Raw genomic sequence first — 10,595 nt, 5'->3', positions numbered from 1 at the left:
TTAAAATGACGACACCGTCTTGCACCATATCACGACAAAATACGAGAGTGAGAGGAAGAAATTACCAAAAATAAAAATTATTTTCGCATACGAAACATTCAGGGTTCTTTCTCTCTGTCCCCAGCATATCAAATCTACCACATGTGGCCTTTATCAATAACAAATTTATAACCTGTACGGCTAATATATTCACCATATTAGTAGGACCCAACATGCAAAACATTCCGCTAAACAATAATACTCCCACAAGTATAAAACTCAATACTCCTCCATTGTTTTTTATCCATAATTATGAAAAAAATTGGAAAAACAAAATGAAATAAAATTTTGTCAACGTCCCATGAATCACATAATCCAAAATCTTTCCAACTTTTTTTTTATTAATTTATAAATATGTCGAGTTTTACTTCAATTTCTTCAATTTCAAGTCCAATTTTGGTGGTGAATTTTGTTAATCGATTTGATTACTAAAAAATCATCAAATATAAATTTTGATCCTGCTGTTTTTTCCCTTCTTCAAGCTCAAGTTTTAAAATACTTTTACTGTTAGTTCATCCTCGGCTTTGTCTTCTCCAAGTATGTAGATCATTGCCATCAAAAAATCTAAGCGCGAGTAAGTTTCAAACAAAGATTGTCAAAGGTGTATTATTTGTTTAAATCCTATTATAAAGATAAACAACATAATGCAGAAAGGAAAAACTCAAGAAAAATAATATAAGTTATCAGATAAAAAAAAAACTCCAACAAGTATAAAACTCAATACTCCTCCATTGTTTCATCTCTGCCAGTATAAGAAAAATTAGAAAAACAAAACTGAAAACGAAAGAAAATTTTGTTAACATCCCATGAATTTCATAATCCGAAAAACTTTCTATCTTTTTTTTTCGATTTATAAATATGTCGAGTCTCACTTCAATTTCAAGTTCGATTCTGGTGTTCAATTTCGTTAATGGATTTGATTACACAAAAATCATCGAATAGAAATTTTGATCCTACTGCTTTTTTTTCTCCTTAGCCCAACTTTTTTTTTCCCGATTTATAAATATGTCGAGTCTCACTTCAATTTTTCCAATTTCAAGGTAAATTTTGGTGTCAAATTTCGTGAATGGATTTGATTACTAAAAAATCATCGAATACAAATTTTGATCCTGCTGTTTTTTCTCCTTTTTCCAGCCCAACTTCTAAAAATTATTTTACTGTTAGTTCATCCTTAGCATTGTCTTCTGCAAGTATGTATCCATTGTTAAATAGTATATCATTTCCATCACAAAATCTAACAGTGAGTAAATTTCAATCAAAGATTGTCAAAAAATGATCGAGGTTATGTCCTTCAGGATGTAATTGATTGTATGAACATATTTACTAAGATTGAATGCGTACTACTTGTATAATCTTATTATAAAGATAAACAATATAATGCGAAAAGGAAAAACACAAGACACCAGAAGTTTTGTTGACGAGGAAACCGCATGCAACAACAGAAAACCCCCCGGACCTCGTCCATATTTGAACACAAAAATGTATTAAGCCGCTACAAACACTAACCTACTATAATAGTTTGGAATTGAATGTAATTGAGATTGAATCCATCTTCCAATTGATTCAGTTACAGTCGCGCTCCTTACGTCCCTTGAACCTCGCAGGGCTCTACGCAATTGATTCCCTAAGATGACGTCCTTTGCATCCTAAGAGTTGCTTCAACCTAAGTGAAGACTTTTGATATCAATCTTCCTCTAACAGATAAGCCTATTTAGTAACCTTTTAGATCAAAGACCAAGGATTGGAAATCAGTTTACAATATACAAAGCAACTCTATTGCAAACATAACTCTATTGCAAACACAGTTTTTGATACCGTTTGATGAAACGTCACCGTAGAAAACATTTCACACAAAAACGGTATTTTAAACCCCGTGGTATAACAAATGCAATTTATAATTGCATTTCATATCACACGCTATTGTAAAATACGTTTGACTTGGATGGATTCTATAATTACGTTTCTGCTACAACAGTGATATTAACTACGTTGTTTTGTCTCCCACTGCATCACATACGAAATTGCTAAGCTAAAAAAGCCATACATGGGATGAGAATTTAGAAACTCATGACTAGAATTACTCTAAGGTGTGGGGTACATCTATGACTTGGATGCTATTCTCGTACCCTCTGTGACCTTTTTTTTGGGGGGTGTTTTGGACAACTATGACTTTGATGTTGTTCAAAAACATAACTCCTTCACTTTATCCCTTGTAAATCAATATTGTCCATTTAAGTTTACAAAGTGACAACAATACATGAATCCAGTCCAACAAATCAATATCTACACTACAATTTACAAGCTTGCAACTTGCAAGTCGGAAGCTAAAGCCGAAAAACCATAGAATTTTCTCCGTCTTTAACTTCTTATCACTACATCAATATACATCACTTTAACCAAGTTCACGTGCACAAATCATTTGTACTCTTTATCAGTCCTGGATTCCCTGCTTGATTGGGTAAATTTCTACCTCTGAGTCGTTTGCTGGTGGTACCATACAAACAACCTCCGCTCGAAACTCTTAGCACCGCTCAAATTCATCCGAACCAAGACCAAGAATGTTTTCTTTGTCTTCTAGTTACTTGGGTTTGTAGGTGGTAAACTTCTTCTTATAACTTTTGGGCTTTAAGCCTTTAAAAAACACAACTTAAAAAAGGGGAGTAGAAAGCAAGAAATTACCATATATATACACGTTATTTTGGTATAGAAAATCACTCTCAAGGTAAAATCTAAATTACCTGAGAGTTTGACTACCCTAAAATCTAGAGCAAACCGCTTAACTTGTTCACCAAATTACGTACACATGGCAGACAACTAATATAAGTTGTCAGTTAACAATAATACTCCCGCAACTATAAAACTCATTTCCCCTCCATCCTTTCTTCTCCGCCAATATAAGAAAAAAATCAGAAAAACAAAACTGAAAACGAAAGAAAATTTTGTCAAACATCCCCGTGAATTTCAAAATACCTTTTTTTTGATTTACAAATATGTCGATTCTCACTTCAATTTCCTCGAAATCAAGTTCAATTTTGGTGGAGTTTTTTTTTTGAATGGATTTGATTACTAAAAAAGCATCATCTACAAATACAAATTCTGATCCTGTTGCTTTTTCTTCTTCTTCAAGCCCAACTTCTAAGAATTCTTTTACTGTTGGTTCATCCTCTGCGTTGTCTTCTGAAAATATGTATCCGTCGTTTAATAGTAGATCATTGTCATCGAAGAATTTGACAGCGAGTAAGTTTCAGCCAAAGATTGTCAAAGGCGATGGTGGTTATGTCCTTGAGGATGTTCCTCATTTCACTGATTATATCTCCGCTGATGATGATCTTCGTGTATGTTTTTTTATCTCTCTGCTGTATCTTGACTCAATTTTGACCTTTGACTTTTATTCAATTGTTTGATTCTGATTCTGATTATGAGTGTTTTGATTCAAATTTTGTTCTATGTATATACTTTTTTTTAGTATTTAATTAGTTTAATTAATCAATATCTTTTTAATTTTATTTTGTTTCAGACTTACCCAAATCCATTGCAGGACAATCCTGCTTATGCAGTAGTCAAGTAAGTAGTGTATAATTCTCATATTTTGTTAGAAGATTTTGTTTCTGCAATTTTGGATGAGTACTGATTTCAGATTTTTTTATTATTTTGGTAAATTTTCAGGCAGTATTTTGTTGATGTTGATGACACTGTAGCTCAACAGGTGAATTTGGATAAGAAAACCCTCAACTAATTATTGTGGTTTTGATTTTTGTATAAGATTTAATCTAATTTGTTAATTTTGTGTGTTGATTTAGACTGTTCAAACAAGGACTAGTGAAAGAGGGATACATTTTCGGCGTGCTGGACCACGGGAAAAGGTTAACCATCATTATTGTTGTATTGAATTGGAAATGGTGATGAGAAGTTGTTCAAAAATACAATTTGTTAATGGTATTAATTGGGTATGTGTTTAATTAGGTGTACTTTGAATCCGATGAAGTGCACGCCTGTATCGTAACATGTGGTGGATTATGCCCTGGACTTAACACAGTGATTCGGGAGATTGTTTGTGGTCTTTACCATATGTATGGTGCCACAAGAATATTAGGAATTGAGGTAAGGATATGGCATTATTTCTTAATTGGAATGGAGGAATTTATGAATCTTTAGTGCAGAATTCTTTGTATGTGCATGATTTGTTTAGTATCACCAATCGACAAGGGAATTGGTTAATGTAGGGTGGATACAGGGGTTTCTATGCTCGAAATACAGTTCCATTAACACCAAAGGTTGTAAATGACATCCACAAACGTGGTGGGACTATTCTGGGGACATCAAGAGGTGGCCATGATACTTCAAAGATAGTGGACAGCATTCAAGACCGGGGAATTAACCAGGTACAGGGATACCAATGTGTATTTTTTTCATATCAAAGCTGTTATTTCAGTAGTGTAAAACTTTTTTCTTCATATTACTCCTTGGTTTAAACTAGAAACGTATTTTTTTAGGTGTACATCATAGGAGGAGATGGAACCCAGAAAGGAGCGTCGGTGATTTATGAGGTACACTTTTTAAAATTTGGGTTGAAAGGATACTAGTCTGCATCCAACATATGTGTTTATGCTGAGTATTCCATTCGTCACATTTGACCAATTTACCTGAAGTATCTAGCCAATATAATGTTCCTCAAATGTTGAAGGACATCCCTATATCATCTTTAACTGTTTTCACGGATAATCTAATTTGCCATCATGTAGGAAATCAAAAGACGAGGTCTCAAAGTTGCAGTTGTTGGGATCCCAAAGACGATTGATAATGATATTGCGGTAATCACAATGTTGGCACTTCATTTCTTTCTTTTACAGACTTTCAGCTGGCACTATTAGTGTCTGAAACTATTGCGTGTTTTGACTGTTAAACATGTGAGTTCAGATAATTGACAGATCATTTGGTTTTGACACTGCTGTCGAAGAGGCTCAGCGTGCCATTAATGCTGCACATGTTGAATCCGAAAGTATTGAGAATGGTGTAGGTCTAGTGAAGTTAATGGGTCGTCACAGTGGTAAGCTTCATTTCCTTCGCTAGTCCTTACTTTCGCCAAAAGACGTTATAAACTATAAGTTCTGTTGGATATGACGAGATCATATCCCTCCCCCGAAAACAGAAAAGAAGATTCTCCACTGAATTACAAAGTAGCCTAATTGAGTTCCGCTGTGTTCTTCATCCGATGATTTACTATTCCAGGGTTCATTGCGATGTACGCTACTCTTGCCAGCCGAGATGTGGATTGTTGCTTGATTCCTGAATCACCCTTTTATCTCGAAGGACCAGGGGGCCTTTTTGAATACATGGAAAAACGGCTAAAAGAAAATGGACACATGGTTATTGTGATAGCTGAAGGTGCAGGACAAGAGATGCTTACTGAAAGCATGCGCTCGATGGACCAACAAGATGCTTCAGGAAACAAGTTACTCCAGGATGTTGGACTTTGGATATCTCAGAGAATAAAGGTACACTACTTGGGCGTCCTTTTATGCAGCCATAAGCTGTTAGTATGGTTCTCAGACTCAAATGTTGAGTCACCTTCAAAATAGGCATAAGCTGATTGTATTTGATTCTTTTATCTTACAGGATCACTTCAAAAGAAGACATAAGATGGTCATAAATCTCAAATATATAGGTTGGTGACAGAGAATCGGAAGTCCCATTTTCTTTTCACAGGATTTGATTTGCAGCAGAGTCACTGATCCTGACCTGATTGAGTGATGAATGTTGTCTTGCAGATCCTACTTATATGATCCGTGCTGTTCCTAGTAATGCCTCAGACAATGTCTACTGCACACTTCTTGCTCAAAGTGCTGTTCATGGAGCAATGGCAGGGTACACAGGCTTCATTGTCGGACCTGTCAACGGGAGACATGCATATATTCCATTTTATGTGAGTTGTTCTAAAACTTAAGAACTAACTTCTGATTTTACCTACTAACCGTAGGTGTAGTTCAATTTTGAATCTATCGTCGTGTTTTTAAACAACACAAACTATCTGGTATAGTCGCATATTGGCCTAAAAATGGAAGTTAGAAGTGGTTTATGAGATGTCGAATACCTTTTTCATTTTAGCCCACAGTAGGCGAGGTCTTATGATGTGGATTCTTCCAGCATCCAACTTTAAACATCTGAAATTGAGAACACGTGTTTAATAATAAGAAGAAAAAATTATAGCCCTATCTACCAATCATCTCCTTCTTGTGACTATCTTTACTTTTCATTTAAAGTCATAATGTTTTCTAAAAGTGAGTGATGTGGGTGAGCCTACTTCCTCCATATAGTTTCACAGGTAAGATTTGCATGACTTCTCAACGAGGTGTACACAACTTTTTTCATGTGCAGAAAACTAACCTAGTAGATAGCAATTTTTAAAGTTATTAGATTTTCTTTTTTTGCTTTCTCATATTACTTGTGCATGATTTCTATCTTCTCTCTTTTAGACCAACTTGTGTAATCCATTGCCTGGTGAATTTGCAGCGTGTAACTGAAAAACAAAACAACGTCGTAATAACCGACAGAATGTGGGCTAGGCTTTTGTCATCAACCCACCAGCCAAGTTTCTCAAGCCTCAATGATATTGTAGAGGAAAAGGAGGACGAGAAACAAGAACCAGCAACTACAACAAAGAATAACCTGCCCAATGGTCTGCAGAATGGAGGTTCTCTTAAATTCAACCCAATTTCCCTGAACAGTATTGTGTAGTCTCTGAGGACATGAAATGGTTGTATTTTAAACATTGCAGTCCTCTAGAATAAGCAACTCCCTTTTACTTATGCGGAGAAACTTTTATCCTGTAGAAGATAAGCTGTACTTGAGTTTTCTTTGCCTTAAGTTATATCAAGCCTATACAGGCAATAGATTTCAGTGCTTTTTTATCACTCAGCATTTGCAATTTGTTTTTGGAAATTACAAGTATCTTTAGACTGCATCTGTCTACTTTTTTTTCTTCATTTTCTACCTGAAATGAGTGTGTAATGAGCTTTCTTTCTCACAGTCACCAGGTTCAGACTCATAGTGCAGTTTCACCGTGTCTATTCTTCTCGCCGACTTGAGTCACAGAATTAGATTTATGAACTATACCTCTTCTACGAGCAGAACTGTACAGGTAAATAACACAAAAGAAACTACACTGTTGTGTCGATGCCCTTTTTTCCGACAAAAGTTTGTAATTTGTAAACATATCCAGTATCTTCCATGAGTTAATACAGAGTGCTCAGTTGAAATGCATAAACTAACCACAATGATTTCCCAAAGTAATAAAATTATACAAGAGAAAACTACTTCATTACACTTGTTATTTTACCAGCAAGGAAGACAACATCGATATCCAAATTTGGAACTTAAATGACAGTGTTAAAACGCTATTACAACAAGAATGTGAATTCTGCCTATATGTAAAGAGTAATTACTATATAGAAACCAATGGACAGACACGATTTCCAGCTCAAAAGGTCAACCTCGGTAGATTCCTGAAGGATCAGCGTTCTGTACAATCCATGGGTGCTCAAGAAGCTTGTGAAGTGGAAGACGAAGTGAAGAGTCTTTCACGAGCATCTACAAACATTCAAGAAAGAACAACATAAGATTTAATTCTAAAAACATCTGTAATATGCTGAGGCAAGTGAAATTCAATCCGGTCCAGTTCAGTTGAGAAAAAGAAAACAAGAAACAAGAGAAAACGAGATTTCACCTGGCTGATAAGATCCTTGGCAGATGCAGAGACAATTGGTTTTGGAGGAAACTTCAAATCAACTTTGACAATCCTGCAAAATGGATTATATTATATCATTTACACCATTACCATGAAATAAACCACATTAATCACCAGGAACCTTTAAATTACCTTCTGTATGTATCAGAATGCTCTTTTGCTTCAAATGGAGGCATCCCATACAAGAACTCATAACACAAGACACCTAAGCTCCAAATGTCCACACTGGCATCGTGCTCTACGCTTTCCACTGTAAAACAACTAGCAGTTAGACTTGGATTTAATTCATTATACAATATTCTTGATAAAAGTTTACATTGTTCACAAACAATCTTGAATACATACCCATTTCAGGTGGCAGATAATCCAATGTGCCACACATGGTCCGCCTACGGTTAAAGGTATGAACAGACCAACCAAAATCAGCAATTTTCAATTCACCCTGTAGAGAAATTTAACACATACAGGATTAGTACATGGGCACTGCGTCGACCAACTGCAAAAAATCATTTAAGGTATAATAGCAACCTGAGCACCAATCAAAAGATTCTCTGGCTTGATATCTCTGTGTATTACATGCTTTCCATGACAGTAGATCAGGGCCCGTGCCAACGATGCAACGTACTGTTGAAAGAGAAAAATAATCTCAGCTTTCCACAAACTCAAAGGAACAGAAGTTCGAATTAAAACAACACTTAGACATGAAAAATTTAAACCAACAGTAAGTGGTGACTAATGTGTGTAGAAAAACCTCACCGTGGCAGCTCGTTTTTCACTGAAGTATTTGCATTTCTGCAGTTCCTTATAGAGTTCACCTTTTGCAGCATATTCCAAGATCAGATAAACCCGAGTCTGCAATAACCAAATAAAATTACAACGGATTGGATCAATATCAACAGCTTAAATCCAAGTACATCGGTTGTCCTAAGTGAATAAAGTTGCAAAGCAACAAATATCAGTACCTGATCGTAGAAGTATCCATAGAGCCTTAGAATGTTTGGGTTTCTTAAATGGCTCTGAATCTCAACTTCCCTGCGAAGTTGATGCTCAACCTGAGATTGTTTGAGCTGGCTCTTGAACAAAACTTTTAAAGCCACAATGTGGTTACTCTGATTAAAAGAATATTAGTCAAACAGAATGAGTCTGTGTCAAATAAGTACCTTCAGCTAATAACAAATCAACAAATTTCCAGAATAATCGGTCAAATTGATGTAACATCAGATTGCTTACAAATCACAGAATCATCAAAAATTGTTTCAATGCTCGAAATCTACAATAACCCCTACCCCAGAAGGCTAGAACCAATAAAGATAAGGTAACTGATGCATTGGAGTGAAAAGCTTCAAATACACAAACTGAAACCATTGACAGAGAACAGAAATCGTTAGGTACCTTCTTTTCTCTGGCCAGGTACACATGGCCAAATTTTCCTCTTCCAAGAGGCTTCCCAATGTCGAAATCACTCAATGTCCACCTTAGTTTCTCCTCGGCACAATTTTCTGAAGAAACCTGCTAATTTACAACCAACAAATTAAAAAACAACAAATCCCAAATTTCCAATCCATTTCAAAACATATCAGAAACAAGAAATTCAACCTAATTCTCACTCAATGTCTCAATTAGAAACAAAAAATCCCCCAAAATTTCAACCCAATCCAAACCAAATCAGATACGAGAAATCCCTAATTTCAACCTAATTCTAACTCAATCAAAAACCAAAACCAATCAAAAACCAAAAATCCCCCCAAATTTCAACCTAATCTCAAAAAACCATTTATATTTCATTTCCAATCTCATAAACTCTCAAATTCAACCTAGATCGGGTTCATATAACACGATCCCCTAACTAAATTACCTTTCCTCTCATAATTTTTCACTGATCTACAACCAAGATGCAGATAACAAAAGGCATCAAAGAGACAAATTAGAACATTCTCCTGCGCTCAAAACTTTAAACCCTAGATTTCCAGAAAAGAGACGAGAAAAAACCCTTAAATCGACGAAAAATCCCTAAAAAAACGTTGAAAAAGAATCTGTGATTACCTTGTTATTAGTATCTCCTCCTGCTGCTCCTGCTCCTGCTAGGGTTTCCGTCGCCATTCCCGTGGAGATATGAGAGAAAGAGAGACTGGGTTTGAAAAGAGAGAGAGACGAGAGATGCGAAGAGTGGAAAAATTGGGAATGAATGAGAAATTGAGAGAGTTGTTATTTTGAATGAAAAAGGGTTAATTACAACGGTCGGAATTTAGTAACCACGTGGATCCCCCCTTAACATGAGGAGCCACGCCAGAGACCACTTTCAAAAACGTTGTGGGACCCACTTTGATCAAAGTATGATTACCGTTGTAGAGATTTAATTTTAGTCTGGTCTTGGAACCTTGAAGAATCTTCACCTAAGATACATGTAAAGTTTTGTTATGACAATAAGTGAATGTTATGTGAGACCAAACTCATAGTAGAATTTGCATGTTTTTTTTACCTATAAAAATTATCTCCCTCTTGATAAGTATATTTTGTCGGAATTTTTACCTCTAAAAGTCATCCACGATTAGATTCTTACTTCTTGTAGCAAATAAATTGCAATAATTATTGTATACTTAGTCCCGTGCTGAGTTTAAAGTTTAAAGATTGAAGTATGAGGTGGTGGAGGAAATTGAAAAATTAATTTTCAAATTCTAATTTTCGGTAAGATTTCAATGGGTTTTTATAGAATGGGATGATGCATTGTGAGGAATTCAGAATTTTTTTTCCTTTCATCATGTCGCTAAAACGGGATAGAAATTATCTTTCTAGGTAAATTTCGTGATTTTTG

At 35.5% G+C, this 10,595-nt stretch overlaps 2 protein-coding genes across 2 annotated transcripts; one reads left to right on the top strand and one right to left on the bottom strand.

The window, feature by feature from the left end:
* The first annotated feature begins 2,945 nt into the window (after positions 1–2,945).
* Positions 2,946–6,987, top strand: LOC113296054 (ATP-dependent 6-phosphofructokinase 3-like). The gene is made up of 13 exons (XM_026544392.1): positions 2,946–3,374; positions 3,557–3,603; positions 3,706–3,745; positions 3,840–3,902; positions 4,003–4,140; positions 4,263–4,421; positions 4,533–4,586; positions 4,782–4,850; positions 4,957–5,086; positions 5,269–5,534; positions 5,656–5,704; positions 5,808–5,962; positions 6,550–6,987. The coding sequence occupies exons 1-13, from the start codon at positions 3,093–3,095 to the stop codon at positions 6,772–6,774; spliced, it is 1,677 nt and encodes a 558-aa protein (XP_026400177.1). The 5' UTR covers positions 2,946–3,092; the 3' UTR covers positions 6,775–6,987.
* Positions 6,988–7,238: 251 nt separating this feature from the next.
* On the bottom strand, positions 7,239–9,965 carry LOC113296055 (serine/threonine-protein kinase Aurora-2). The gene is made up of 9 exons (XM_026544393.1): positions 9,827–9,965; positions 9,176–9,292; positions 8,746–8,892; positions 8,540–8,635; positions 8,312–8,407; positions 8,129–8,225; positions 7,916–8,033; positions 7,763–7,835; positions 7,239–7,626 (listed from the first exon to the last, which is right to left on the bottom strand). Exons 1-9 carry the CDS (start codon positions 9,881–9,883, stop codon positions 7,525–7,527), a joined length of 903 nt encoding a protein of 300 aa, XP_026400178.1. The 5' UTR covers positions 9,884–9,965; the 3' UTR covers positions 7,239–7,524.
* Between the last annotated feature and the right edge of the window lie 630 nt (positions 9,966–10,595).

The sequence above is a fragment of the Papaver somniferum genome, chromosome 7 (assembly GCF_003573695.1).
Source record: "Papaver somniferum cultivar HN1 chromosome 7, ASM357369v1, whole genome shotgun sequence".
Lineage (NCBI taxonomy): Eukaryota > Viridiplantae > Streptophyta > Magnoliopsida > Ranunculales > Papaveraceae > Papaver > Papaver somniferum.
This window is presented reverse-complemented; position numbering and strand designations above follow the sequence as displayed.

Excerpts from the sequence above, each read along its gene's own strand:
- LOC113296054 (XM_026544392.1), top strand. The coding sequence starts at position 3,093 with ATGGATTTGATTACTAAAAAAGCATCATCTACAAATACAAATTCTGAT. Across the intron at positions 3,375-3,556 it reads CCGCTGATGATGATCTTCGT|ACTTACCCAAATCCATTGCA; the intron begins GTATGTTTTTTT and ends ATTTTGTTTCAG. Across the intron at positions 3,604-3,705 it reads CCTGCTTATGCAGTAGTCAA|GCAGTATTTTGTTGATGTTG; the intron begins GTAAGTAGTGTA and ends GTAAATTTTCAG.
- LOC113296055 (XM_026544393.1), bottom strand. The coding sequence starts at position 9,883 with ATGGCGACGGAAACCCTAGCAGGAGCAGGAGCAGCAGGAGGAGATACT. Across the intron at positions 9,293-9,826 it reads GAGGAGATACTAATAACAAG|GTTTCTTCAGAAAATTGTGC; the intron begins GTAATCACAGAT and ends GTAAATTAGCAG. Across the intron at positions 8,408-8,539 it reads GTGAAAAACGAGCTGCCACG|TACGTTGCATCGTTGGCACG; the intron begins GTGAGGTTTTTC and ends CTCTTTCAACAG.